Source organism: Octopus bimaculoides, chromosome Z (genome assembly GCF_046866305.1).
Source record: "Octopus bimaculoides isolate indiv1 chromosome Z, ASM4686630v1, whole genome shotgun sequence".
Taxonomy (NCBI): domain Eukaryota; kingdom Metazoa; phylum Mollusca; class Cephalopoda; order Octopoda; family Octopodidae; genus Octopus; species Octopus bimaculoides.
Genome location: NC_142944.1, coordinates 47,773,381 through 47,799,302, shown reverse-complemented (window position 1 = coordinate 47,799,302; position 25,922 = coordinate 47,773,381). Strand labels below are relative to the sequence as shown.

Here is a 25,922-nt window from a genome sequence, read left to right as displayed (position 1 = left end):
TGAGGGGAGATTCCACTCAGCGTTTATCTTTTAGCCCGCTGCAATTAGCAACCAGATTTCTCCCAAACTATATCCATTGGGTATAGTTTTTAAGGAAAGATTGACACATTGGATAACATTTTATTTATTATACTGTGTCTGAGATGGGGGGAATGGACTAGTTATGGCTGGAACGCCTGTTATATATCTGCTCGGTCAGGTTTGACCTAGCGCTAAGGAATAATGATTAGTAGTTATTTGATTGATTTTGAAAGAATGAAGGCATTATCGATCTTTCATCTTGTTCAGAGCTGATAAAAATAGGATTTGATCTAATATGTAAACTGATATGTCTATCATATTTACTCATGTATAATAAGAAAAAATTCATATAAAAATCGGGGTAAAACTTAGTAGAATTATACGAGTGTGAAACTACGCACGCTATTCCTAGTTGTTTTTACTGATCCTACTTAAGGAACTAGAGTCGATAAGGAACTAAATGAACAGTTCCTAGTGCTTAGGTTTTTTTTTTTTTTGTATGTGGACAGTTTGTTCAGAGATCAGCTGGTGTCTCTTGCAAATACGACTGGATTTAGACCTAGTGGGGCACCTGGACCAGTTGATTTTGGAGGCCCTTGCAGTTTTGCTAATTTAAAACACAAGTTAATACAAAGGGTCCCATTAAATCTAGGGATGTCAATAGATTCAGAGGAACTCAGTTAAATTTAATGGCCTTTTGAATCTAAAACGGCCCAATGAATGAAAAAGGGCTCAATAATGTTAAAAGAACTATTGGATTTTAAAAAAAGCAAACAAATTACAAACTATTTCATTGATTGCTGCAAATATATTGAAAAAAATTTTAACTCCAAGATTTAGGCTTTTCTTGAGTTAGAACACAACACCCCTTCCCCAAGCTCAGGGCTCCTGGACCATGGCCTACATTAGCCTATGTATAAATCCGACCCTGCTTGTAGAAGAAAAATTTATCTAGAATCTAGAACTAACTTTTGACTTTTGTGAGTCACTTTTAGCACTTTTGGTGTATTTAAATTTCCATTATAAATAAAGTGGTTGGACAACAAACAGGTATGAAGTAGAGAGGCCTCTTAATCTTACTGAGGATATGAAAACCTCTATATGCTGGTGTTAGGATAAAATGTACTGAGTACATTCGGTGAAGCGGAAACAGTATAGAGAAAACTCTTGTTGAGGACATGACAGCTAATCTAGTGCTGGTGCCAGGATAAAATATACCAAGTATACTCTGTAAAAGTGATTAGTTTTAGAAGTGCATTGAGCCATAGAAAACACACCAAAAATAAAATGTACAAATGAGATGTGGTCGTCCAGCCCATCAAGGTGAGCTGTAACTTGGAGCTTGGTGATTTGTCCCGCTTATGCCAGTATGTGAAATGATGATGATGATGATGAATTAGAACATGAGAAAGTAATGTAAATTCATTATGTACATTATTTACATTTGATGAATATTTGTCCTCATCTCGTTTGTTGTTAACACAACGTTTCGGCTGATATACTCTCCAGCCTTCAAGACACCGGAAGAAGGCTGGAGGGTATATCAGCTGAAACGTTGTGTTAACAACAAACAAGATGAGGACAAATATCTGTCAAATGTAAATAATGTACATAATCCCTCATCTCTTAAATATAGAACTGTAATGTAAATTCAGTTGGGAACTGGAATTTATTTTGCTTGCTTATTAACAAATTGGATCTCCTTTTTATTTTCTGGCTGTGTGTGTGTGTGTGTGTGCATGTATGCGTGCATGTTTTTAAATGTTTTTATATTAAGTCATTTGGAGGAGGTGGGTCAAGTCCTCCCAGACTAAAAGATTAATGAGATTGATGACCAACCAGAACAATTGCAAGTTAGTATTTAGTTTTGTTGTTTTCTTTGTGGTTGTTGTTTAGCCTTTGCCCAGTTCTGACCAAGCAGACATATTATCAAAGAATTCCAGCCTTAACAGTCCAGTCTTTTTATATATTTGTAACTGCATTTACTAATATGTCCTTCCTTTTTTAAGTTCAAATTTGAAGACATTAGGCTGGTGTTTCCAGCAAGATGAAAGTTGAGTAACCATGTAGTTACTCCTTTGTTGGTTCACATTTTGTTTCAAACTGCTAAACTTTGAAAATAATTTTTTAAAAGAAAGATAAACCTTTTATGACATGTTCTTGTATATGTTGTCTATCCTCAAGTATTGTCCCCTTAATAAGCAAGAGGTGTTGCAGATAATCCCTAGCTCTCACTGAGCTCACCTTTAAACGAGATACTGTTCTGTTTCAGGGTTTGCCCACATAAGAATTTAATGATGGGAAATAATAGATGGGTAAAGTATTTAGTACAAGATCTAGAAATGAAGTTATAAAAGTGATTACACCCGGAAAGAAGACAGGTGGACCAAGTAGTTTTGGCTGATAATGATACATAATTTATAGCTTGGTGGGGCAGAGACCGTTTTGGTAGACCTTCACTATTCTGGCACAAGAATGGAATCTGATATTTGCTATTTATCACCTTTAGTTTGGCAGAGTCATGGCAGCTTCAGTTCCATTATTTGTTTTGGCAAGGTTTCTACAGCTAGATGCCCATCCTAGTGCCAACCACTTTACAGAATATATTGAACGCTTTTTTATGTAGCAAAATACCAAAATGGAAACCACTCTTCTTAATGCCACAAGATATTTCAGCTCTGAGTAACTGTTGATGTTTTATAAAACTCATGAGAACATAGACTCATGTACTCCCAGGATGGTGTAAACAGTGAGGTGGGCAGCTGAAAACAGATTTACAGGATTGATATCCGGTTTTCACACATTCAATGTCCATTGCTGGAATTGTAATTGGTTGACTATCTCTACATGAGACGTCTGTGATTGCTGTGCATGGCTGGCTTTCTGTTCACAATGCTCTGAATACAATTATTGGAACCGGTTCAATTCATGCTGGGTGAATGCCGACAGGATATTAAAAAAAAAAATACAGTACATAACTCAAGTGGTACTGATATTGAAATGCTGTTCAACACGTCCAGAACAGTGCTGCTCCTACACACAAAAATATTCTAAAACAAAAGGAAAAAGATATCTGCCTGGTTGGTAACAACTCTATGACTAATATATGCCAGTCTCTAGTTTGTTTATATGCTGTATCTTCATTCTGCCTCTTCTGTTGCTACTATTACAATCTCTACTCTTGAGACCTAGCTAGTTACATATCACCAATACCACAACATGTCACAACCATTTCTCTTTTCCTTGTCACAATAGACACTAGGCCCCATACTAACTACAGTAATCCCTTGACTATCGTGTATGTTATGTTCCAAAAACCCCACAATAGTGAAAATTCATGAAGTAGAAACAATACTGTATATTTTTTTCTTTTTTTTTTATAATTTGTATATATTTATTTTTTCATAAATGCAAAACAACACCATAGAGGAATCGATGTAAGCTTCAATAATAAACCGCAATAGATGAATTGTGATATAGCAAGGGATTACTGTACTAAACCTGGTCTGCCATCTCTAGGATATCAATTCCCTGGAAAACTCTCCCCAGCCATATTTTTCTCACAAGGATTGACTTGTAGCTATTGAAGTTGAACAACAACCAAATCAGTCGAACCAATTCTCTTGCTGGACCTGTAAATGTCATAATCGTGTTCACTTTCTCCTGACAGAAACTGTATTGAACAAAAAATAAAATAACAAAATAGATTGCTTTCTGCTTGTAGACTGGGTGTTTAGCACTGTTAGAAATATATAAAATTTGGGACATTATACTTTATAACATCTTTCTCCCTCTTGAAAAAACGTATAACCAATCTGTTGTAAAATAATTTTAGGGTTACAATCTATGTAAAGAACATAGTCATGCTACAACTGAAGGAGAGGTGTTTCAACTTAGTTAGATCGTTGCCAGTGCCCCTGGACTGGCTCTTGTGCGGGTGGCACATAAAAGACACCATTCTGAGCATGGCCGTTGCCAGTACCGCCTGACTGGCCTTCGTGCGGGTGACACGTAAAAGCACCCACTACACTCTCTGAGTGGTTGGCGTTAGGAAGGACATCCAGCCGTAGAAACTCTGCCAAATCAGATTGGAGCCTGGTGTTGCCATCCGGTTTCACCAGTCCTCAGTCAAATCGTCCAACCCATGCTAGCATGGAAAGCGGACGTTAAACGACGATGATGATGATGATGATGATGATGATATATATATATATATATATATATATATATATATATATCCAGCCAGCTGTAAAATCCCTGCAAAAACAGACACAATAGCCTAGGGTAGTTTTTCTACCTGGCCAGCTCCTGGCAACTGTCCTACCCTTGCATGCATGGAAAATGGACATTAAATGATGATGATGATGATATATATATATATATATATATATATATATATATATATATCAATAACTAAACTAAATCATCTTGTATAGATTTTATCATTAAAATGGAACAACAATTATGTGACATACTAATAAAGTTATTGTTAATTAATTAGTCACATATAAGAATATATATTATTGCTAGTATTATTCTAAAATAATAGAGTTACAGAACCCCTAGAGAACCATATGAACTGAACAGCAAAATAATCTTATATATGATCATAGTTACATTCTTCAGTAAAAAAAAAAATCAAAATCCATCGCCGTTGGGAAGTTGTAGATACAAGTGACATAGCCTCCCCGCCTCCCTTCCATTTTGCGGGATCATCTGGCAAATCCTGTTTCCTACTATCTTTTTGTTCTTTTCTTCATGTCCCTCAATCATCCAATTTGTGGTCTTCTTATATTTATATCACTGGAATAGTAGTTTCCCATGCATGGCTTTATTCACTAGAGATAGAGTATCACATAGCAGAAACTACTTCCTTTTTTGCCCTTTGACTATGAATAGAACAGTTTGGTGGTTCACTGCCTTGCTGACAATTTCATTTTTAAAGCTCTTCAATTTGGTTTTTGTGCCTGTCCTCACCTATGGTCATGAATGTTGGGTAGCGACCAAAAGAGTACAATCACGAATACAAGCAGTTGAAATAGGGTTCTTCTGAAGGATTTCTGGAGTTATGTTATTTGAAAGGGTGTGCAGTTTGGAAATTAGGGGGTCTCTCTAGGTCGAGCCACTACTTCTCTGCATTGAGAAGTCATGGCTTTGGTACTATGGACATGTGATTGAAATGACACAGGATGGGATGAGATGGAAGAGGAGCTGTATGAGGATTTAACTCCCAGAATCCTTTCAGGAATAATGGATAGAGTTGGATGGATGAGGGGGTGTAGGTGGACAGATGGATGTATGTGTGCATGCATACATGCATATATTTATATTAAATTAAATTATGTTTAAGTATGGATGGATGAGGTGGGGTAGGTGGACAGATGGATGTACATTTATTTATATTAAATTAAATTAAATCATGTTTAATTAATTTTTCTCTTTTATTTGTTATTAAATGTTACTTTGTCTGGACAAATCGTCTTCCTCTTTTTCAGACTAACTTTTTGTCTCAGTTTGAAGAAGCTCAGGAGAAATGTTATGTGATTTGTATTCCACAGTCATCTTCACTTACTGGTGTTAACATTAATTCAAAGTTTATAAGTGAGTTCTTTGTTTCATATTTGATGTTTAAATGTTGATATTTCTAATTCGTTCTTCAAAACTCAAAAGAGAAATATTCTGTTCATATATTTCAGTGATGCACTTGCCAGGCAAGTGATTTTATCTTGAGACCACATGTTGAAACTAAAATAATTACAGTGTAGAAGATATATGTTAGCTATTTGAGACACACAAAAGACTGTTTACTATTTGGCATCAAAATTTTCATTGAACATGATAAATGTTTAAGTGAAGTTAACCGTTTTTGTGTGCTTTTGAGTGGCTAATGTGTATCTTTCACACTACAATCATTTTCTTTATGTAGTTTTGTAATTTATTATTTTCCTTAAATAAATTTAATGTTTTCCCCATGTTATTTATTAAAACCTCATAAGAAAACAAAATTAAATATTTTGACAAGATGACAAAGGACCGAGATGCCTGGCACATTGCTTTTTCCCAAGAAGACCTGTCATCCACAGGAGAAGTGTTAAGGTTACATCTTCCAATGAAGAGGATTGGCCTGAAAGACTCCTGTGCTGGTACCGTGTAAAAAGCACTCATGCCAGTGCTGTGTAGAAGTGCTCATGCTGGTGCCATGTTAAAAGCACCCAGCACAAACTGTGAAGTAGTTTGTGTTGGGAAGAACGTCCAGCTATAGAAACCAAGCCAATCAGACTAGAACCTGATATGGCATGCTGGCTTGCCAGTTCTGGTCAAACCATCTAACCCATGCCAGCATAGAAAACGGACATTAAAGAATGATGATGATGATGTTTGTAAAATAATGTTTAAGTGCTTGCTTAAAACAAATACTCTTGATCATTTTGATTCAAAATATATAATATTTTACTTGTGAAGTAAAATTTTCTTCTTATATGTTACAAAAGTATGTATCAGCATATTGTATGTAGTCTCACCAAGAAATTTTAATCTAGTAAAATTAAACCCCTAATAGGGAGAACACTCATTATCTAAATGACAAATTCTGAACCAGAATTATTCTTTTAGTGCCCACTTTACTATTAAATTTTCATGCAGTAGGTGTCCTTGAGTAATGAATATTTTCTGTTTTGCTATCCACACACAAGATGGTCATATGCAATTTGAAAATAATGGTTATTCATTCTCATTTAATTTTTATTAAAACATTAATTATTTTTCTTTTTGTTATGTTCATTAAACTTAATATAAAGAATATCAGCTTTGTCATTTTCTTTTTAACCCAATGTTATCAACTGAAGCTATATTGTGTGATTTAATTATATACATATATTTTCTTTTTATTTCAGAGTCACATCTGTTGAAACCTTCACCATTTTTTAAAGGGTTTGTTACAATTACTATTATTACTATTATTGCTATCATCATCATTATTATTATTATTATTATTATTCAGTAGTTTTATTTTTATAATGTGCTTTCACTTCACTACCGAGCGCATCTCTGTGCGCCTTGGGTATGTGCTGTGGTTTGCTGTGATGCTCTTATGGTTACTGTATTGAAAGTGTTTTGCGTAGGATGTGTGCAGTGCCCAGTAGTGCAATTTTCTGTATGTTATATATATTTGTAAGTCCTGGTGTTTTTGTTATGTATTTGTCTGAATATTTTTTTATTATACCTAAGGCACCTACTATGATAGGAATTGTTTCTGTTTTTAGATTCCACATTCGAGTTACCTCTATTTCCAGGTCTTTGTATTTTGAAAGTTTTTCCATTTCTTTTAGAGAAACGTTGTCATCTGCTGGTATTGATACATCAATTAGAAAGCATTTTTTTCCTTCATGATCTTTGACAACTATATCTGGTCTATTTGCCTTAATTTCTCTATCTGTGTGTATTGGCATATCCCAGAGTATGGTTGCTTTCTCGTTTTCTGTGACCTTTTCTGGCGTGTGTTTATACCATCTTTTTTCTGTTGTTATTTCATAGTGTTGGAATAGCTTCCAGTGTATATAGGTCCCTGCTCTGTCGTGTCTGTGAATATATTCCTTCTTAGCCAGGACTGGGCAGCCAGAGATAATATGATTTATTGTTTCTTGTCCATCGCCACATATTCTGCAGTTACTTGTTGTTGTTGTTGTTGTTGTTGTTGTTGTTGTTGTTGTTGTTGTTGTTGTTGTTGTTGTTGTTGTTGTTGTTGTTGTTGTTGTTGTTGTTGTTGTTGTTGTTGTTGTTGTTGTTGTTGTTGTTGTTGTTGTTGTTGTTGTTGCTGCTGCTGCTGCTGCTGTTGTTGTTGTTGTTGTTGTTAAGGTGGCAAGCTGGCAGAATTGTTAGCACACTGGACAAAATGCTTAGCAGTATTTCATCCATCTTCATGTTCTGAGTTCAAATTCTACTGAGGTCAACTTTGCCTTTCATACTTTCAGGGTCAATAAAATAAATACCAGTTAAGTACTGGGGTTGATGTAATCAACTGTCTCCCTCCCCCAAATTTGCAGCCTTGTACCTTTAGTCAAGAGGATTATTACTATTATTATTATTATTATTCGTTGGTCTTCATGTTCCGAGTTCAATTTCTGCTTAAGGTCGACTTTGCCTTTCCTCCTTCCAGGGTCAGTCTAAATATAATTGCGTTTTAGTAAAAACATTGTACATGTTAAAACACATGCACTGGTATCTTTTATTGTTTATTTGTTTTTGTCATTAGATTGCGACCATGCTGGAGCACCACCTTGAAGGGTTTAGTTGAACAAATCAATCACCAGTGCCTTTTTTTTTCTTCAAGCTTAGTACATATTCTATCAGTCAATTTTTGCCAAACTGCTAAGTTGTGTGGATATAAACAAACCAGAACTGGTTGTCAAGCAGTAGTGTGGGTGAAACATGAACACAGACACATGCACATATACACATACTCACACAAACATGCATGTGCACACACATACACACACACATGCATACACACACACACACGCGCGCACACACACACACACATACACACACACACACACACACACAAATCATCATAAAATCATCATGGGGTCATTTTTGCTGGTCCCTTACCTTCTTGACACCAGCTGTTTTAGACACCTTTTACGATCATTGCATTTGATGGTTGAGTCACAAATTGAGGAAAGAGTAAAGTGAGTAAAAGGAGTGACAGAATGAATGTGGAAGGAAGAAGAGGAAAGCTAAGAGAGAAAGACATGATAAATATGATGATGATGGAGTAAATGAGGGTGAGAGCTTTGGTAAAGAGTAATATGGGGCAGAGGTCCCCAAACTTTTCCTGCAAGACAATTCTTCCACAGACTGGGGGATTGCGTGCATAACAAAATACAATAAAGTGTGGAATATACAATTTAGTTATGATATATATTATACATATATAATGCAAAAATATGACTACAATATTTAATAAAACAGGAAAACATTTTTTGAAATTTCTTCTTGTATCAAATGATCAACTGATATAGGAGATAGGGACAAAACTGAGAAGATTGTTATGGAGCCTGCAAAGCTAACAGCTGAAAATAGCCTTGAAACATCTGTTGTTGTTGATGTCATTGTTGCTGCTATATTGAACTTTGTAAGATGATTGGCAAAATTAATTCCATCGTAGTAAGGAAAACGAATGCTGTAATATGATTAAATTTGGCACTGTACTCATCAATATCATTTAACATCCAATTTCCATGCTGGCATAGTTTAGATGACAGGAGCTAGCAAGGCTGGGAGCCATACCAGGCTCCATGGCCTGTTTTGATGTGGTTTCTACAGCTGGATGCCCTTCCTAATACCAAACACTTTACAAAGTGAACTGGTGTTTTTAATGTAGCACCATCACTGAGAGAGTCACCAAGCACCTAGCAAAACAAAAAAAGCAAAAACCCCTCAACTGGGAGTGGGGAGTATTATTGAGGTAGAGTTGTGCCAGTTGAGAGAATAAAGGTATAGAGGGACAGAAATTGGTGTTATACTGTAGGTACATGGGTACCCCAGTTGGAAAGGAAAGGAGAGTGATAGTAAAAGAGATGATGGCAAAGATGTGTTGGAACATGCCCCTGAGAGATATTGGGGTGAGGAAAATAAGTGAAATGATACAGAGGTTTGGACTGGGTGGGTGGGCAGGATTGAGGCGACTTTAGCAGAAGATGGAGAGAGATATGGGAGAGGCTTAGGGGCAGAGGCTGCAGTAAGAGTATTGAGGGTGATAGCAAACTCCATCATTTGTTATCAAAGGTCTAATTGTAACCATAATTAGTTAGTTTCCTACTTTAACCAATCCTCATTCCAACTTCTTTGATGCCAATAATTCTAACACTGCTGTCACTTTCTCTCTTTTACAGTCAATATTACACTTCATGTTCAAAAGGAAAGATTGTTTATCTTGAGAAAAATGAGCTTTATTTGGAAGGTAAGCAAACTAGGCAGTAATTAATTATTAATATGTCATGCATGATTTAATTCTGAGCATGGAACAAAAAAATTTATGAATATTTTTTGACATTTCTCACTTTTTCTAATTTCTTTCTTTTTCTAATTTCTCTCTTTTTCTATGTAACTGATTTTGTCTTCATTAATTTCCATTTTATTTCTGTCTCAAATCCCATTTAACTGTTATTCTTCTTTTCTTTAAAAGTCTGCATTGCAACCAAACTTATTCTATCACCCTCTCACCCACCTACCTTCACTCCTATCAGCTATTGTTCTCTTTTCTCTGGTTGTCAGGGTTTTTTGGTGGATCACGGACAAAGATCTTAAATGAAGAAATTGGCTACAACAAGGTATGTGATATGGGAATGTGATTTTTTTCATTAACCCATCAACTACAAAATTAAATTTCATTGTTATTTCATTAATGGTATTGAATATATACCAAACAATAAAATTGTTGATTTCTGCAAGTCATGTTGCCTCAATAAACTTGACAAAAATCTTACAAAATATTAAAAAAACATGACATTTCTCAACAAAAGATTGATTGCTATATAAGGCTGCTTTCTACAGTTAACAATAATGAAATGTTAGTAAGGTATATCTGATTTCTGCAATAAAAAGGCTAATAGTGTTCAAGTTATCCTGAAGATGGTTATAGTGGGTATGTAGGAATTATTTGATGAAATGTTTAGTGCAATTAAGGAGAATTTTGGGGAATGACAATAGGAAAAATGATTGAAGGAAGACAAAAATGTTGGTGTGTTCAAGTAGAGTTGGTAAACAACCATTAAATACAATTCAAGATGTACAGATCAGTATAACATGAGAATGTATATAACAGAGTCTCATATATATATATATATATATATATATATATATATATACAATAATAGGATAAACTCTTATATAAGAATTTATCAAGTAGTTATCGTGAAAAAAATTCATAGGGAAGAATCTATCGTTTTTCCTTAAATCATATTACGGTAGTTAACGTGAGGCATTCTTGTATAGTTATGCCCTTATATATATATATATATATATATATATATATATAGATTCTATCGTTTTTTCCCTAAATCATATTTATCTATTTATATATATATACATAAGAGCATAACTATACAAGAATGCCTCACGTTAACTACCGCAATAAACACATTTTTACCGAATGCGAGGAAATGCATCCTTCAAAGAAGTTAGCCTTTTAAAAACAGACTTAACTATAGATCGCCAATTTCATGATCATTATAGTAATATATGATCTTTACTCGTCAGTATAGTACAGTCAAGACACATAGAAATAAACAAAAATTCAACATACCAAACGAACACCTCATGTAATTCTGGATAGCACATAGAAGATTGTTTATCCCTATATATCTATGAAAAAGACGGGCTTTTTGAGCTGCACTTCGGTACTATGTGTTTTTAATCGGAATAAAATTCAGCACTGAATATATTCTAGTTATATATATATATATATATATATATATATATATATATATATATATATATATATATATATATATATATATATATATATATACAATAATAGGATAAACTCTTATATAAGAATTTATCAAGTAGTTATCATGAAAAAAATTCATAGGAAAGCATCTATTGTTTTTCCCTAAATCATATTCATCTATTTATATATATATATTTATATATACACACACACACACATATATATATATATATATATATATATATATATATATATATATATATATACTACACACACACATGCATATAAGGGTACAGGACGTCACTAAACAGTAAACAACATGAAATACGAAAGTAAATGAGTTCAATATGCAAACAATGAGTGAAACAAATGGAAAACAGGACAAGTAACATAAAGAACGACCCAATATAGCTCTGTACAGTGGTTGCTGTTAGGAGGACATCCAGCTATAGAAATACTGCCAAGGCTAACATTGTGGCCTGATGGAACTCTACAGCTCATCTGACCCTCGCAAACCATCCAACCCATGCCAGAAGAGAAAACAGACATTAAATTATGATCATGTGCATAAGTTTTTTTTTCATTCAATGTAAAATAATATTACTGGTAATTGTTCCATATTTTGTCCATCTACTTAACAAAATATTAATATATATTTCTCTTTAGCTCTCTCTGTCCTTTCCCCCTCTTTCTGTTTATATTCTTTTTATAATATTAAGAAATACAAAGAATAAATGGGAAAGTCAGAATTATTATATTCTTTGTATTTGATTCTTTGCATTCTTTATCTATCACTCCTTGAATACATACCATACATCCTGCCTCATTAATGGATTTGTGAACTATTATAAATGTACGCATTATACCAATGTCATCCTGCCACACACAGTAGCGAAATGTACATATTATAACACTGTACCGTATTATGTAACTTAAGGAGGTTTCCTCTGCTCTGTACAGTGCATTCAATTCCATTATATTGTTCCCCAACCACCAGTAAGCAATAGCCATGCTAAATAAAGCTTATAGTACATTCTGTCATCCCAATCAATTATTTAAAATGTGTGTGTGGGTATGTATGTGTATATATATATATATATATATATATATATATATATATATATATATGTATATGTATGTATATATATGTATATGTATGTTTATATATATATATATATATATATATATATATATATATATGTTAGTATGTATGTATGTACTTCTGATCTTCTACGTATATATGAAGATTTTTCCTCTGTCTGGCTATTTTTCTCTCTACAAAATGGAAAGTTACATTGTGGAACAGTCATTTTAACGAGTTGTTTTTTTATTTATTTATCACCTGACAAGGTACATCTGCACCACCGGATGCTCCTGAACCAGTTGTTGAGTGTCCTTCCCAAGAGAAATCGATGCTAGATGTGTCGAAACAATTGTCGTGATTAATAATAAATTCTCATATATTCCATCTTCCGTCTTTCATTCGCTATATATATATATGTGTGTGTGTGTGTGTAGTTTATAGATCTAATGGTGGTAGAATCTATCAAAAAGAGTAATCCATCTAATAAGAAATAAATCTCAATTTATTTCTTGATTTCATTTCCTTTTTCTCATTCCATTTTTTGCACCAACCTTCTTCATGTTTTTTCTAGGTTTTTTCTTATTTTCAAACCATCCAGTGTTCTTGTTTTTTAAAAATCTATATAATGCTTAAACAGAGTCTAAAAGATTGCTTGGAGTTACCTGGCGTATCTTATAAATATGCCTGTCAAGTATCATAAAAGAATGAAAGTATTAGTAGCTTTTTCAGTTGTGTATTAAATTGATACACACACACACATACACACACATGGCTGAATGGTTAAGCAGTTCTGTTTGCAATTACAAGCTTCGCAGTTGATCCTACTGTATAGGGTCTCATATGAGAGCTTCTTGTTGATCCAAGATTAGTGGAATGGTCAGATCGTGTGCAGTTGTTTGGGTACTAGCAATTTGACATGGCTGTGTCTGTTTGGGTGACAATAGGTTTTAGCAAGCATGCATACATACACGCATACACATGCACACACACACACTTATGCAAAGCACAGAAATATACACAGATAGGCAAGCAGACAGGCAAAGATTATAATTTATTGATTGAACAAAATAGATATTATCACTTTCTCCTTCCATATGCACAAACAGAAATATGCTCACAAATATAAAGAGAGAGCGGGGGCGGAAGTTGAGAACAAGAGAAACATTAGGATGTCTGCTGCCAAATAAGCCAACATCAAATCGGCAATGCCAAACAGGCAGCACCTAAATGACTGTACCAAAACATACACTGAGATTAGTGCATGGAATTTAGTTGGGGAAGCTATTCAGGAGCCTGACAGGTGGATCCTGCTTGCAATTTAACTGTCTGACATTGCTACACACACACACACACACACACGCACGCACGCACGCACGCACGCACGCACGCACGCACGCACGCACACACACACACACACACACACACACACACACTGTGTCATACTGATTCTGCCTGAAGATTATGTTAAAGAGGTTATACATGTCTGTGGAATACTCAGCTACTTACACTGTAATACACTGAGCAGAAAGTTCAGTTAATTGTACAACTGATTAATTATCATAAAAACCACCAGAAATTCACTAGATTTACATGAGCGTGCATGCACGCATGCACCCCCCCCCCCCCCACACACACACACATGTATTCATGCATATACAACATAGCCTAATTGTTAGGGTGTTGCACCTATAATCGTAAGATTGTAGCTCTGTTTCCTGGACCAAGTGGTGTGTTGCGTTGTTGAGTGAAATACTTCGCTTCACATTGCTCAAAGTCCACTCAACTGGCAAAAAGAATGCTAGTATACAACGCTGGTTACAATGTGTCTGCTTGCATTGTTGCAGCTTTCAAATGATGCCCGCCCTACCATCCTACCAAATGATACCCACACTACATGTGTGTGTGTGTGTGTGTGTGTATGTGTGTATACACATCCTGCTTCTCTTGTTTGATACCATGTCCTGATAAACTCAGTTAAAGGTAATATTTCTCCAGTCTTACCAATGTAAAGAAATAACAAAAAAACATGTATAAGAGAGGGTGGAGAGAATTATAGAGCCACAGCCAGGCAGTGAACTAGTAAGGGAGTGTAAGAGAGAAGGTAGGGTCTAAATTCCTTCACTATTTTCCAATTTTTATTTCTGCTTTCCTTTCCACCAGATATACAAGCCTTACAAAATACTTGTCCTTGACAAACCACTGGATCCAACCTTAAAGGTGGGTATGATGTGTTATTTCATTCTATTGGTTTAGTGTTTGTTACCTGTTGTTGCAATTGGCACAATTCTTGTTATTTAGTCCAAGGTCAGAGCTGTGGTCAAAGGTGTTTACTTCACGGTCATCTCATCTTGTGTTTTCCAGAAAGTGCATGTCTAGGATAAATGAACTGCTTCTATCTTCTTTATTAGAAATTAGTTTATACTGTGCAAGATCTTAAAAATTTTTAAGGGATGAGAAGACCTTGTTGAACTTTAGTATTATTATATAAATATATGAGTAATTAATTATTTATTTTATATTAATAACTAATTTGGTTTATACATTATCCAGCATGCTCTTCCTCCCTCTATGATGGTAGCAAGTGATTTGAAGTTTGGTTGCTATTTCTACCATGTCAAGCAACCACTTAAAGGATATCTTGTTGGTTCTTGAATGTAATTTATTACAAACATTTTACACCTGCCCAAACAGATGGCACACACACGCACACACACACACACACACACACACGCACACTCACACACACATACAGACCACACACCCACAACATACATACATACATACAAACACTCTCAACACATATCTACACCCCACATATACACACAGACATACAAACACATACGTACACACCACCCTCATGCATACGCACAAACACACACCACATATACACATACATACCACACCTACAACACTTGCATACACATACATACACATCAAGTACACACATCATTCCACACACACACACACACTGCATCCAACTGGATTCGATGCTAGAACCATATTGTTCCTTAATTAACTGCAGTAACATTTTTATCCACTGTGCTACCGATGCATAACAGATAAAATTGTCATTATCATTAGTTTAGAAATAAATGTTCCTAGTTCAAATTGTGCCTAATACTATTTAAATACCCAGGAGTAAGAATCCTGGTGATAATGATGATTGAAGAGCAAAGCACAGTGTAGATCTAAATATTAAAAAGAATAGGTGCAGGTATGGCTGTGTGGTTAAGAAACTGGCTTTCCAACTATGTGATCTTGGGTTCGGTCCCATTGTGAAGCACTGTAGGCAAATATATAAAATGTGTGTGTGTTTGTGTATGTTTGTCTAGATGTCACATGATGATTGTAGACAAACAGTATCGTCATGCAAGCAAGGTTGTTTGTTTCTATGTTTCCATAAAATTGTGCCTAGCTATGGGAAAATATTACCTGGCTTAGAAATGGGTGAGGATTGGTGACAGGAAAGGCATCCAGCTAAAGAAAATCTGCCTCAACAAATTCCATCCGACCCATGCAAGCATGGAAAAGTGAACATTAAAATGATGATGATGTTTCATTTATAGAGATGAAGTTAACAACTCAAAAATAATAATGTTACCAGCGAGGTCACATCTCAGACATTTAGACATCTTTTAGAGTATTGTTTGTTAAAATGGTTCACCTGAGGAATTACATGTGCCTGAGGTTACAAGGAAAGGCTGTTTGTCATGAGAAGAATGTGTCTATTAAACCTGCCCCCACCACATAGCTATACGTTGCATGCACTGGTGTGTACATGTCCTCTGTTTCCCCCTAGATCATCCTACCAGGGCTTTACTCTCATTCAACACAACACCAGTGGTCTGGAAGAGGACTCATGGCAGGTCCTGCACCAGATGGCTGGACATGATTGGGGAAGATCTCCAGAGGCTCAGCATAACCCTAGAGGATGTAGAGGGGCTGGGACAGAACCACCAGTAATGGAGATCACTGGTGTATCTAGTCAGCTCTAACCATGACGACGTCCCTGAGACTGCTAACTTGGGATATTCCCCAGCTTCATCAAGCAAGAGCATGAAGTGAAGTGAATCGCAGATTATAATGAAACATGGCTTTTTTAGCTAAAACTATATTTCTGCTATGTTTTTGGTAGTATCTATTTCAATTGACCACGATTGTTAAGCATCTCAGCAGTTTTTTTTTGTCTTTTGTTTTTTTATGGATATGCCTTGAAAAGCATCATCTGCAATGTCTCACTTCCGTTTTACATCTACTGGCTGAGTCTTTAAGTAAAGACAAACAGACTAAACTTTAGCATTCAGTTTTCTTTGAAAAATGTAAAACTTATTTATTCACATGGTGAATAATCATGGCTTATATGTATTAATGACTTATGACTTCAAGATTTCGATGATGTGATTGTTTATTTTTAGAATGACATTGTAGGATAGGTGTGAGAGGCCAGACCTGGTCAGTTTAAAGATAAAGCAGGTAGAATATTTGGGCCAGATATAGCTGGTTTATATGCTTGTGTGTAAAGACTGTAGATTATTCCTAAGCATTCAATTTTTAGTTACTTTCTGTGACACACGTCTTCGCAAGTCTGATTTCTCTAGGAATGTACAACAATAACAATAGTTTGCTTACATCATTCTAATACTGGAAATAAATTTTTACTGTCTTTGTCTGCAGCCAGCAAAGAATGGGAACAAATCTCGGAACAGCAATCTATTTATGCCAAAACCAACTGCAGAAGAGTAAGTCTCTGTCACCTTTCTTTTTTCTTGTTGTTGTTGGTGGTGGTAACATTGGCTTTCTTCCTCTCCCCTCTCTCCCTACTTGTCTTCTTCTTCTTCTTCTTCTTCTTCTTCTTCTTCTTCTTGTGCACCATTCCTGGGAAAGCCTTGTGGGTATAGTCCTCAGGCATCTCCATATGTTCCTATTATCATGAAAGATTGAAATGGTATAATATCTAAGGAACGATAGTTCCTTAGATATTATTAATTTGACACAGAACAAGTTTTATGGTCAGTAATTGAACATATTCCTAATGAATTCCATTGTCTATGTGTTCCAATTTATTTTGTAAATCATAAAAAACTTGGAGAGATTTTACTGAAATACCTAATTTCTTTATTATTAAGCTGGTGTTTGGAGCATAACATAAAAGATTTTTACATGAAATTATGTTGGAAAGTTTCAGGTTGGATTTGAGCCTTTTAAAAGAGGACATGTTTTATGAAAGAGGTGGTGGGGGTATCTCAGAATGAAATTAGAAAACAATCATCTACAATATTGTGTTTATTTTTTTTTTGTATCTTCTAGGTGTCGCCAGTGGTTGTTATCATTTCCAGAATTTGAACTGGTAAGGCTTCCTTTTAAATTGATATACAGAAACAGTTTATTCAATTATCTATCTATAGGAAATTCAACAGACTTGGTTGTGTGGGTGGTAAAGAAACTTACTTCCCAAATGTGTGGCTTTGAGTTCAGTTCCACTCAAGTTCAGTTACCTCAAGCAGGTGTCTTCTATTATAACTCCAGGCTAATGTGTGTGATATGTCTGTATGTTACTGCCTCTCCTTGCCTTAACATACAAAAATATGTTTGGTCATAGGGCGAACATTATCCTGCTTAGAAAAAGAAGAGGGTTAGCAACAGGAAGGACATCTGGGTGACAGTGAAAGTGGTTTCTTTTATGTATTTTCAATTTACAAAACTCAATAGCTGTGAATTTATGGAGATTATTGATAAGACAGTCATGAGTTCATCAAAAATACTGTTTTAGGATATATTTTCTTTTACTTACCACTTGAATGCTTTTGATTGAATGAGTCCAGTCTGAGTGGCACAAATGTTCAACACTAAAACTTATATTCCGACTAAGTTTAAGGAATGTGATTATTAACAAGAGATGCTATGTAGGCTGAAACTAGCAGAGCACCCACAAACAACCCACACTAAGAGAAGAAATCTGGTGAAATCAGTATTTTTCTACTATGGGGTTGTAAACATAACACTCACCCAACACAGGTATGATGCTATTTTATTCCAGGATGAAAGAGTAAGGCTGATGTTCAGAAAATAATAGTGTTGCATGTGCATCCACACACACACACATACATAATTGGAGTTATGTGAGTCTGAAGTTACATAACTCCAGTTTGGTTTTCCTTTGAAACATATGTAGTACATATTTACTTACTCTTTTTCCTACACACACTGATTTATAATTGCATAGTAAGCAACTTCTGTTGCTGTATATCAGAGTTGTATAGTGGTGGTCATCTTATCAAAGTTTTTATCTAATTGAGTATGGGACAAAGCTTAAGGCGCATAAATAGTTTGGATGACTTGATAGGAGCTGGTGAGTCAAAGAAATATATCAAGCTCCCGTATCTACTTTGGCATGGTTCCTCTGGCAAGATGCTCTTCCTAATGCCAACCACTTTACAGAGTGTACTGGTTGGTTTTAATGTGGTACCAGCACTAACAGGATCGCCAAATAATTTGCAAGATAAAACTTCTCAACTGAGAGGAGAGAAAGCAGTATTTATTGTTTATTCTATTTATTTTTGATCATTAGATTTGGCCAGCCATTGAGATATAGTTCTTACCATTATCATCATCATCATCATCATCACAAAGTGCCCTGCAGTTGACTATTTATATAAGAATAGTGGTAACAAGAAGGATATCTTGCTTCAGAAAATCGGTCTCAATGAATTCTGTCTGATGCATACAAGCATAGAAAAGTTGATGTTAAAGCAACAATGATGATGATTGTGGTTGTAATGCTGCTGCTGCTGCTGCTGCTGCTGATGATGATGATGATTTATGTTGCTTTTTATGGAGTGGATGCCTGATGAAATGTTTTTTTTTTTTTAAATCATCTTTTTGTTCTGATGTTCATAGATCTTGAGTGACCTGGATATTAGAATAAGAATGTTTAACACTAACTACATGGTACTGCCATGCTATTTGGAGAATACTGCAACTCATCTCTCAGAATTGGCAGAAGAAACTGTGACTGTAAGTTGTGTTTTTTTTTTACCCCTGTACATTTGTCTTTGATTACATGTATTAATGTAATTCTAATTTTAATTATATTAAATCAAGGCTGAAGATGGCAAGCTGGCAGAAACGTTAGCACGCCGGGTGAAATACTTAGCGGTATTTCATCTGTCTTTACGTTCTGGGCTCAAATATTGTCATGGTCGAGTTTGCTTTTCATCCTTTCAGGGTCAATAAATTATGTACCAGTTAAGTACTTGGGTCAATATAATTGACAAGCCCCATCCCATAAAATTTCAGGCTTTGTGCTTATAACAGAAAGGATATTGTATAAAGGCTAGTGAATTGGCTGAATTATTAGGGCATTGAACAAGATAACTCACTGTAATTGTTTTAGCTCTTCTGTTTGGCATGTTCTGGGTTCAAATTCTGACACTGTTAACTTTGCCTTTTATCATACTGGGGAGTGGAGGGGATCAATAAAATACACTACTGTCAAACACTTCAAAGACATATCATTATACATCTGTGTTGTTTGGAAGTTCATCCCTCAACTACCTGGCTTTTGGGCAAATGTTTCTGACTAATGCCTTCTGAGTGAATTTGGTTGGCAGAAACTGTACAGAAGCGGTGAGCTGGCAGAAACGTTAGCGCACCGGGCTAAATGCCTAGTGGTATTTCGTCTGTCTTTATGTTCTGAGTTCAAATTCCGCTGAGGTCAACTTTGCCTTTCATTCTTTCGGGGTCGATAAATTAAGTACCAGTTACGCACTGGGCTTGATGTAATCGACTTAATCCCTTTGTCTGCCCTTGTTTGTCCCCTCTATGTTTAGCCCCTTGTGGGTAATAAAGGAATAGGAAACTGTACAGAAGCCCATCATAATATATAAATATATTTATGTATGTATGTATGCATGCATACAAATTAAGGGTGTGGAGCAGGTGAAATGCAGGCTACATATGTTTCCTAGCTAGTAGATAATTTAATGTAATAATTACTCAACGAGAGATACTCAGCTAGCTACTAATCAGGCCGAAGATACCTTAATTATATGAAGTTTACAGTCGTTAGGAAATCCCAAGTTAACTTGCCAAAATTATAACTTGAAATTATATACATATACATATATATATATATATATATATATATATATATATATATATATATATATATATATATATATATATATATATATATACATATATATATATATATATATATATATATATATATTTACACACACACACACACATATATATATATATATATATATATATATATATATATATATATATATATATATATATATATATGTATATATATATATATATATATTTACATATCTATGTGTGTTTGTGTGCATATGCATGTATTTGTATGTGTGTGGAAGTTTACACAGCCTAACTGCCAATAGTGTTGCTTGCTGACAAGTCCCTGTCAACAAACTGCTCACTAAACCTACTGTTTCAAAAATGAGCAGTGTGAAATATCCCTTGCTTGAAGCACAGATAATGGTTAGTGACAGGAAGGGCATCCCTCTGTGAAACAAAAATCTTTCTAATATGTATTTGTCTGACCTAATCTAGCATGCAAATGTGGATGTAAAACAAATGAACAATATTTACAGTAAATACTATATTGTATTATGTTATATTATTGCATATCAGATTACATTGTATTGCATTGCATTGTATTTCATATTGTTTTAATGTATGCACTTGTAATAGTGTTAAATTAAGATAATGTGTTTGATATTTATAATGTATATACAAATGAAATATACTAACACAACTAGATGAAGGAAGCTTCTTGGCTATATATTGTGCTCTCTGTTGGAGAGACTAACTAAGCCAGGTTTAGAGTGTTGAAGGAGGAAGGAGAAAGGGAAGCAGGATGATGAAGACATGGCTAAGAACTATGTGAGAATACTTGACCAAGATGGGTGTCACCGGGAAAGAAGAGTGCGGTTTGGCTCAGAATGGTATGACTTGAAGAATTCTCATCATCTGATGCTCTTTGAGCAAATGGAAATAACATCATTCAAATGGGAATGGTACAAGTTGTAATATTTTGACACAGAGCATACTAAGAATGCTGTTGGTGAGTTGTCAAACATGGTGCTTTGACCTAATTTGGTCTCCTTCTGTGATGAACATGTTTGAACATTCTGAACTAGCCACAAAAATATTTGTACCTCTATAGGAATTCAGAAACAAAACATTCATTGATTTGTGTGAAGGTTAGCCAGGCTTGAATTAAATAAATATACATTCTTGAAATAGTATGTGGAGGAGACAAAAACGAGAGAAAATAAGTGGAAAAGTAATGTTAGAGGTTAATGTGAAGAAGATGGATGACGAAGTTGTGATAGTAATTAATGGGTGGTTTGAATAGGTGGACCCAGTGATGGTGGCATTCTTGCTTGAAATGACAAGTGGAGTGTTCTTATTGGAGTTACAGAAGTTTATTATTGAGAGTGTGTAGTAGAGAATAGACTAACATGGATAGTGTTAGGAAAGCGAAAGTAGAAAATAGCACCAGGGAATTTGTGAGAGCAAGATAGAGAGTGACAGGACAGTGGGAAAACTTGAATAGGAGGTGTTGCAGTCTATCTTATATTATATGTTTGTAGGTAAAGTGCATGAAGAAAAGATAAGGTGCAAGGGGGTGGGGGTACCGGGAAGAAAAGGGGAAAGTTGTATTGGGGGATTGGTAAGAGAGAGAGAGAGAGAGAGAGAGTGAGAAAGTGGTAAGGACAGTGAGAAAGGTTGAATAGGATTTGCAGTACTAACCTACATTATATTTAGATGAATACGATGGTATGTGGAAGAAAGATATAAAGATGATGAACATATATATATATATATATATATATATATAAGTCAGTAAATAGTGGGGTTGTGTTAACCGCACGTGGAGAAATAATAGGAAAATGAAAAAAAGCCAGAATGCTGAACTGGGAGCATAATTTAATAAAGATTTTTTCTAACCGGTTTTCATTGCGTTGAAGCAAATTATCAAGAAGAAGGAGAATGAAAATGTTTTTTTGCAAAGAAGTACAAAAAAGTACAAAATGAAGAAAATAATATATAAAACACACATATGTGTGTGTATATATATATACACACACATACATATATATGAACAGCTAGGTACAATATAATATCAGAAAGGAAAAATTCTATCGTCACTGATCATGACTGAGGCTACTGAAGCATCTATATTGCAAGAAATAAGAGTTAAAAACTCTTAATGTAGTAAGAAGCATGCCATATATATATAAATACACTGACTGGGGAGATAACCACCCCATGAGCATCTCTAAATTCACTAGACTAAACTAGTTTCACCTCTTAATCGTAAGCTCATCATTTGTGACTACTCAAACACTCAATGGTTTGGCTAAATCCTGCATGGGTTGGACAATTTGACTGAGGACTGGCAAGCCAGCAGGCTGCACCAGGCTCCAATCTGATCTGGCAGAGTTTCTACAGCTGGATGCCTTTCCTAACCCCAACCACTCAGAGAGTGTAGTAGATGCTTTTACGTGCCACTGGCATGAGGGCCAGTCACACAGTACTGGCAACAGCCACGCTCAAAAAGGTGTATTTTACGTGCCACCTGCACGGGAGCCAGTTCAGTGGCACTGACAACAACCTCGCTCGAATGATATTCTAACTTGCCACCAGCACAAGTGCTAGAAGGCGACGCTGGTAATGATTCTGCTCAAATGGTGCTATTTATGGGCCACTAGCACAGAAGCCAGACAGTGCTGTTAGTGCTCCACTGGTGCAGGTGCCAGTCATCGAGTATGGTTGAATTACGATTTCGATTTCACTTGCCCCAACAGGTCTTCGCTCAGTATATATATTTTTACCATAAAAATTTATGGCTGATTTAATGAAATGCCAATGTGTGTATTAAAAATTAATATAAACTAGGTGCAATATAATATCATAGAGGAAAAAATTTTATTGTCACTAATCATGATTGAGGGTACAGAAACACCTGTATTGCAAGAAATAAGAGTTAAAAACTCTTAATGCTGTGTTGTGCACTTCATACAATATTAAGAGTTTTTAAGTCTTATTTCTTGTAATATAGGTGCTTCCACACCCTCTAGCACAATATATATATTCATATGTTTACAATTTACCCAAGACTAGGCCTCTGTGCAATGCATCCCCTACAAAAGTTGAGATCACATCACATAAGAACATTGCAACCCAATTTCTTCACTGCAAATGGTCCTGCTCCTTTAAATGTTATCCCGAAAGAAATTAAAGTAAAAAATGACCCCACAACTTTCAAACGGTACCTGGACAAATTCCTCCGGGAAATACCAGATAAGCCATCTACACCTGGATACGTCTCAGCTAACAACAACTCTCTGCTTGAGTGGTCCATGGTGTCCTGAAATAATTGATTAAAAGACTTTTCCAGGTGGTGCTATTGAGTTACGCATGGCCTGGGTCGATAACAGCTAAAACCAATCTAAGTTACCTAAGTATGAGTGCCTATACCCGAACAGATATATATTTAAGATTCTCATTTGCAGGAGTCATGGTAGGATAAATGTTGTGCTAACAACATATATTAAGGAAAAAAAACACAAGTGTCCCTGGTTGTTCAGTTGTCTCCAGGCAGTCTGTGTCTGTCTCCTGACAATCTGTTTCTGATATTGTATTGTGCCTAGCTGTTCATCATGTCATGTTAATTCAGTGAATTCTTAATTTGTGAGTTTATCTCTCCTTTTTATTTGAAGTTGGCTGTAATTGCAATAACCCTTTAGCATTTATATTACTCTGTCAAATGTTATGCTTATCTATTCACATTGTTTTGAATTTGTGGCTTTGAAATTTTGATGTCATTGTTTAGTTTTGGAATGTTATTTTGAACATAAAACAGTTAGAATATTTGGACTAGATATGACGAGATAAATTCCTAAAAGGTTAAAGGTATAAATGAATAAAGGTATTTAAATGCCATTCAGGATAAATTTTCAATTTATTGAATTTATCTTCGTTTTAAGAGGAAAATAAACATATGCCTGTAGCAGTTATGACCAATTCTTTATAAGAGGGAGAAATAATTTTGAGTATTATGACTTCTCAGAAATTTATATATAATTGAGAGACAAACAGTCAGATTGACTGGTGAGAAGTGAACAGATGGGAATGCTTGTTTCTGTTGTAATATATATCATTAGCACAACAGTTGTCCTACCATGACTCCAGCAGACAGGTGTCTTAAACATATATATGCTCAGACACTGACACTTCATTAAACAACAAACAATTAGATTGTCTGGGGAATATATATATATATATATATATATATATATATATATATATATATAATCTTCATCATCATTTAATGTTTGTCTTCCATGCTAGCATGGGTTGGACAAAGCCATACATAGACAGACAGACAGGCAGACAGACAGACACACACACACACACACACACACACACACACACACACACACAGAGGATGAACTTCCATACTGTTCCTTTTACCAAATTCTACAGATAAGATATATATATATATATATATATATATATATATATATATATATATATATATTATTGTTTATTAATAGGTTCAACAATTAAAAGTACTCAATATATTGAGTTGTATTAATTGCTTTCTATCTTGGATATAAAGCAATTAACAGCCCTTGGATGTTTACAGCAGAAAACCCAAGTTTCATGCTGCAAAGATCTTTTGTTTATTTTGGTGTAAAAAACACTGCCCTTCATTTACTTAGTTAAAGGTCTTGCTGTAAACCACAGTGTGATCAACTGGTGATTAAAGTAAATAAATAGGCTCCGGGTTTTTTGTCAAATCGGATCTAAGATCTTTGTAACATGAAATTTGAGATATTATTATAAATACCATGTGACTGTATAGAAAATACACCCACCGACCCACACATACACAAAGACAGACATATATATATATACTTATAATATATATGTGTGTGTGTGTGTGTGTGTGTGTATACATACATACATACTCACCTCATCTGTGCTTGTGTCATGTAAAAAGCACTCTGTCTATTCTGCTGGGTGGTTTGTATTAGGAAGGGCATCCAGCTGTAAAAAAACCATGCCAAAATAGACACAGAAGTCTAGTGCAGGCTCCTGTCTGGTCAGCTTCTGTCAGACCATGCCAGCATGGAAGGTGGACGTTAAACAATGATGATGATGATGATGGTATATGTCTCTGTTATCTTGGTGGGGTACGATGGATTAATTTAAGACTTTAGCTCTTATTTCTAGCAGGTAGATGCTTGTCAACCATCATCATGCTCCGTGCAAATTTATAATTCATAGCTATTTAATGCTGTTGTGCCTGCGATCCAC

At 35.1% G+C, this 25,922-nt stretch overlaps 1 protein-coding gene across 3 annotated transcripts in view; it reads left to right on the top strand.

The window, feature by feature from the left end:
- Positions 1-25,922, top strand: part of LOC106875951 (ankyrin repeat domain-containing protein 27) — a 57,239-nt gene that overhangs the window by 2,748 nt on the left and 28,569 nt on the right. For 2 of the 3 annotated variants that reach the window (XM_014924286.3, XM_014924285.3), the window contains exons 2-9: positions 5,517-5,622; positions 6,915-6,951; positions 9,915-9,982; positions 10,297-10,352; positions 14,718-14,774; positions 17,232-17,296; positions 17,865-17,904; positions 19,455-19,571. In XM_014924286.3, coding sequence (XP_014779772.1) covers positions 5,517-5,622; positions 6,915-6,951; positions 9,915-9,982; positions 10,297-10,352; positions 14,718-14,774; positions 17,232-17,296; positions 17,865-17,904; positions 19,455-19,571 — 546 coding nt within the window. Of the gene's footprint in view, positions 1-5,516; positions 5,623-6,914; positions 6,952-9,914; positions 9,983-10,296; positions 10,353-14,717; positions 14,775-17,231; positions 17,297-17,864; positions 17,905-19,454; positions 19,572-25,922 lie in introns of those variants that run through there. The other variant, XM_052973518.2, reaches the window with a different exon arrangement.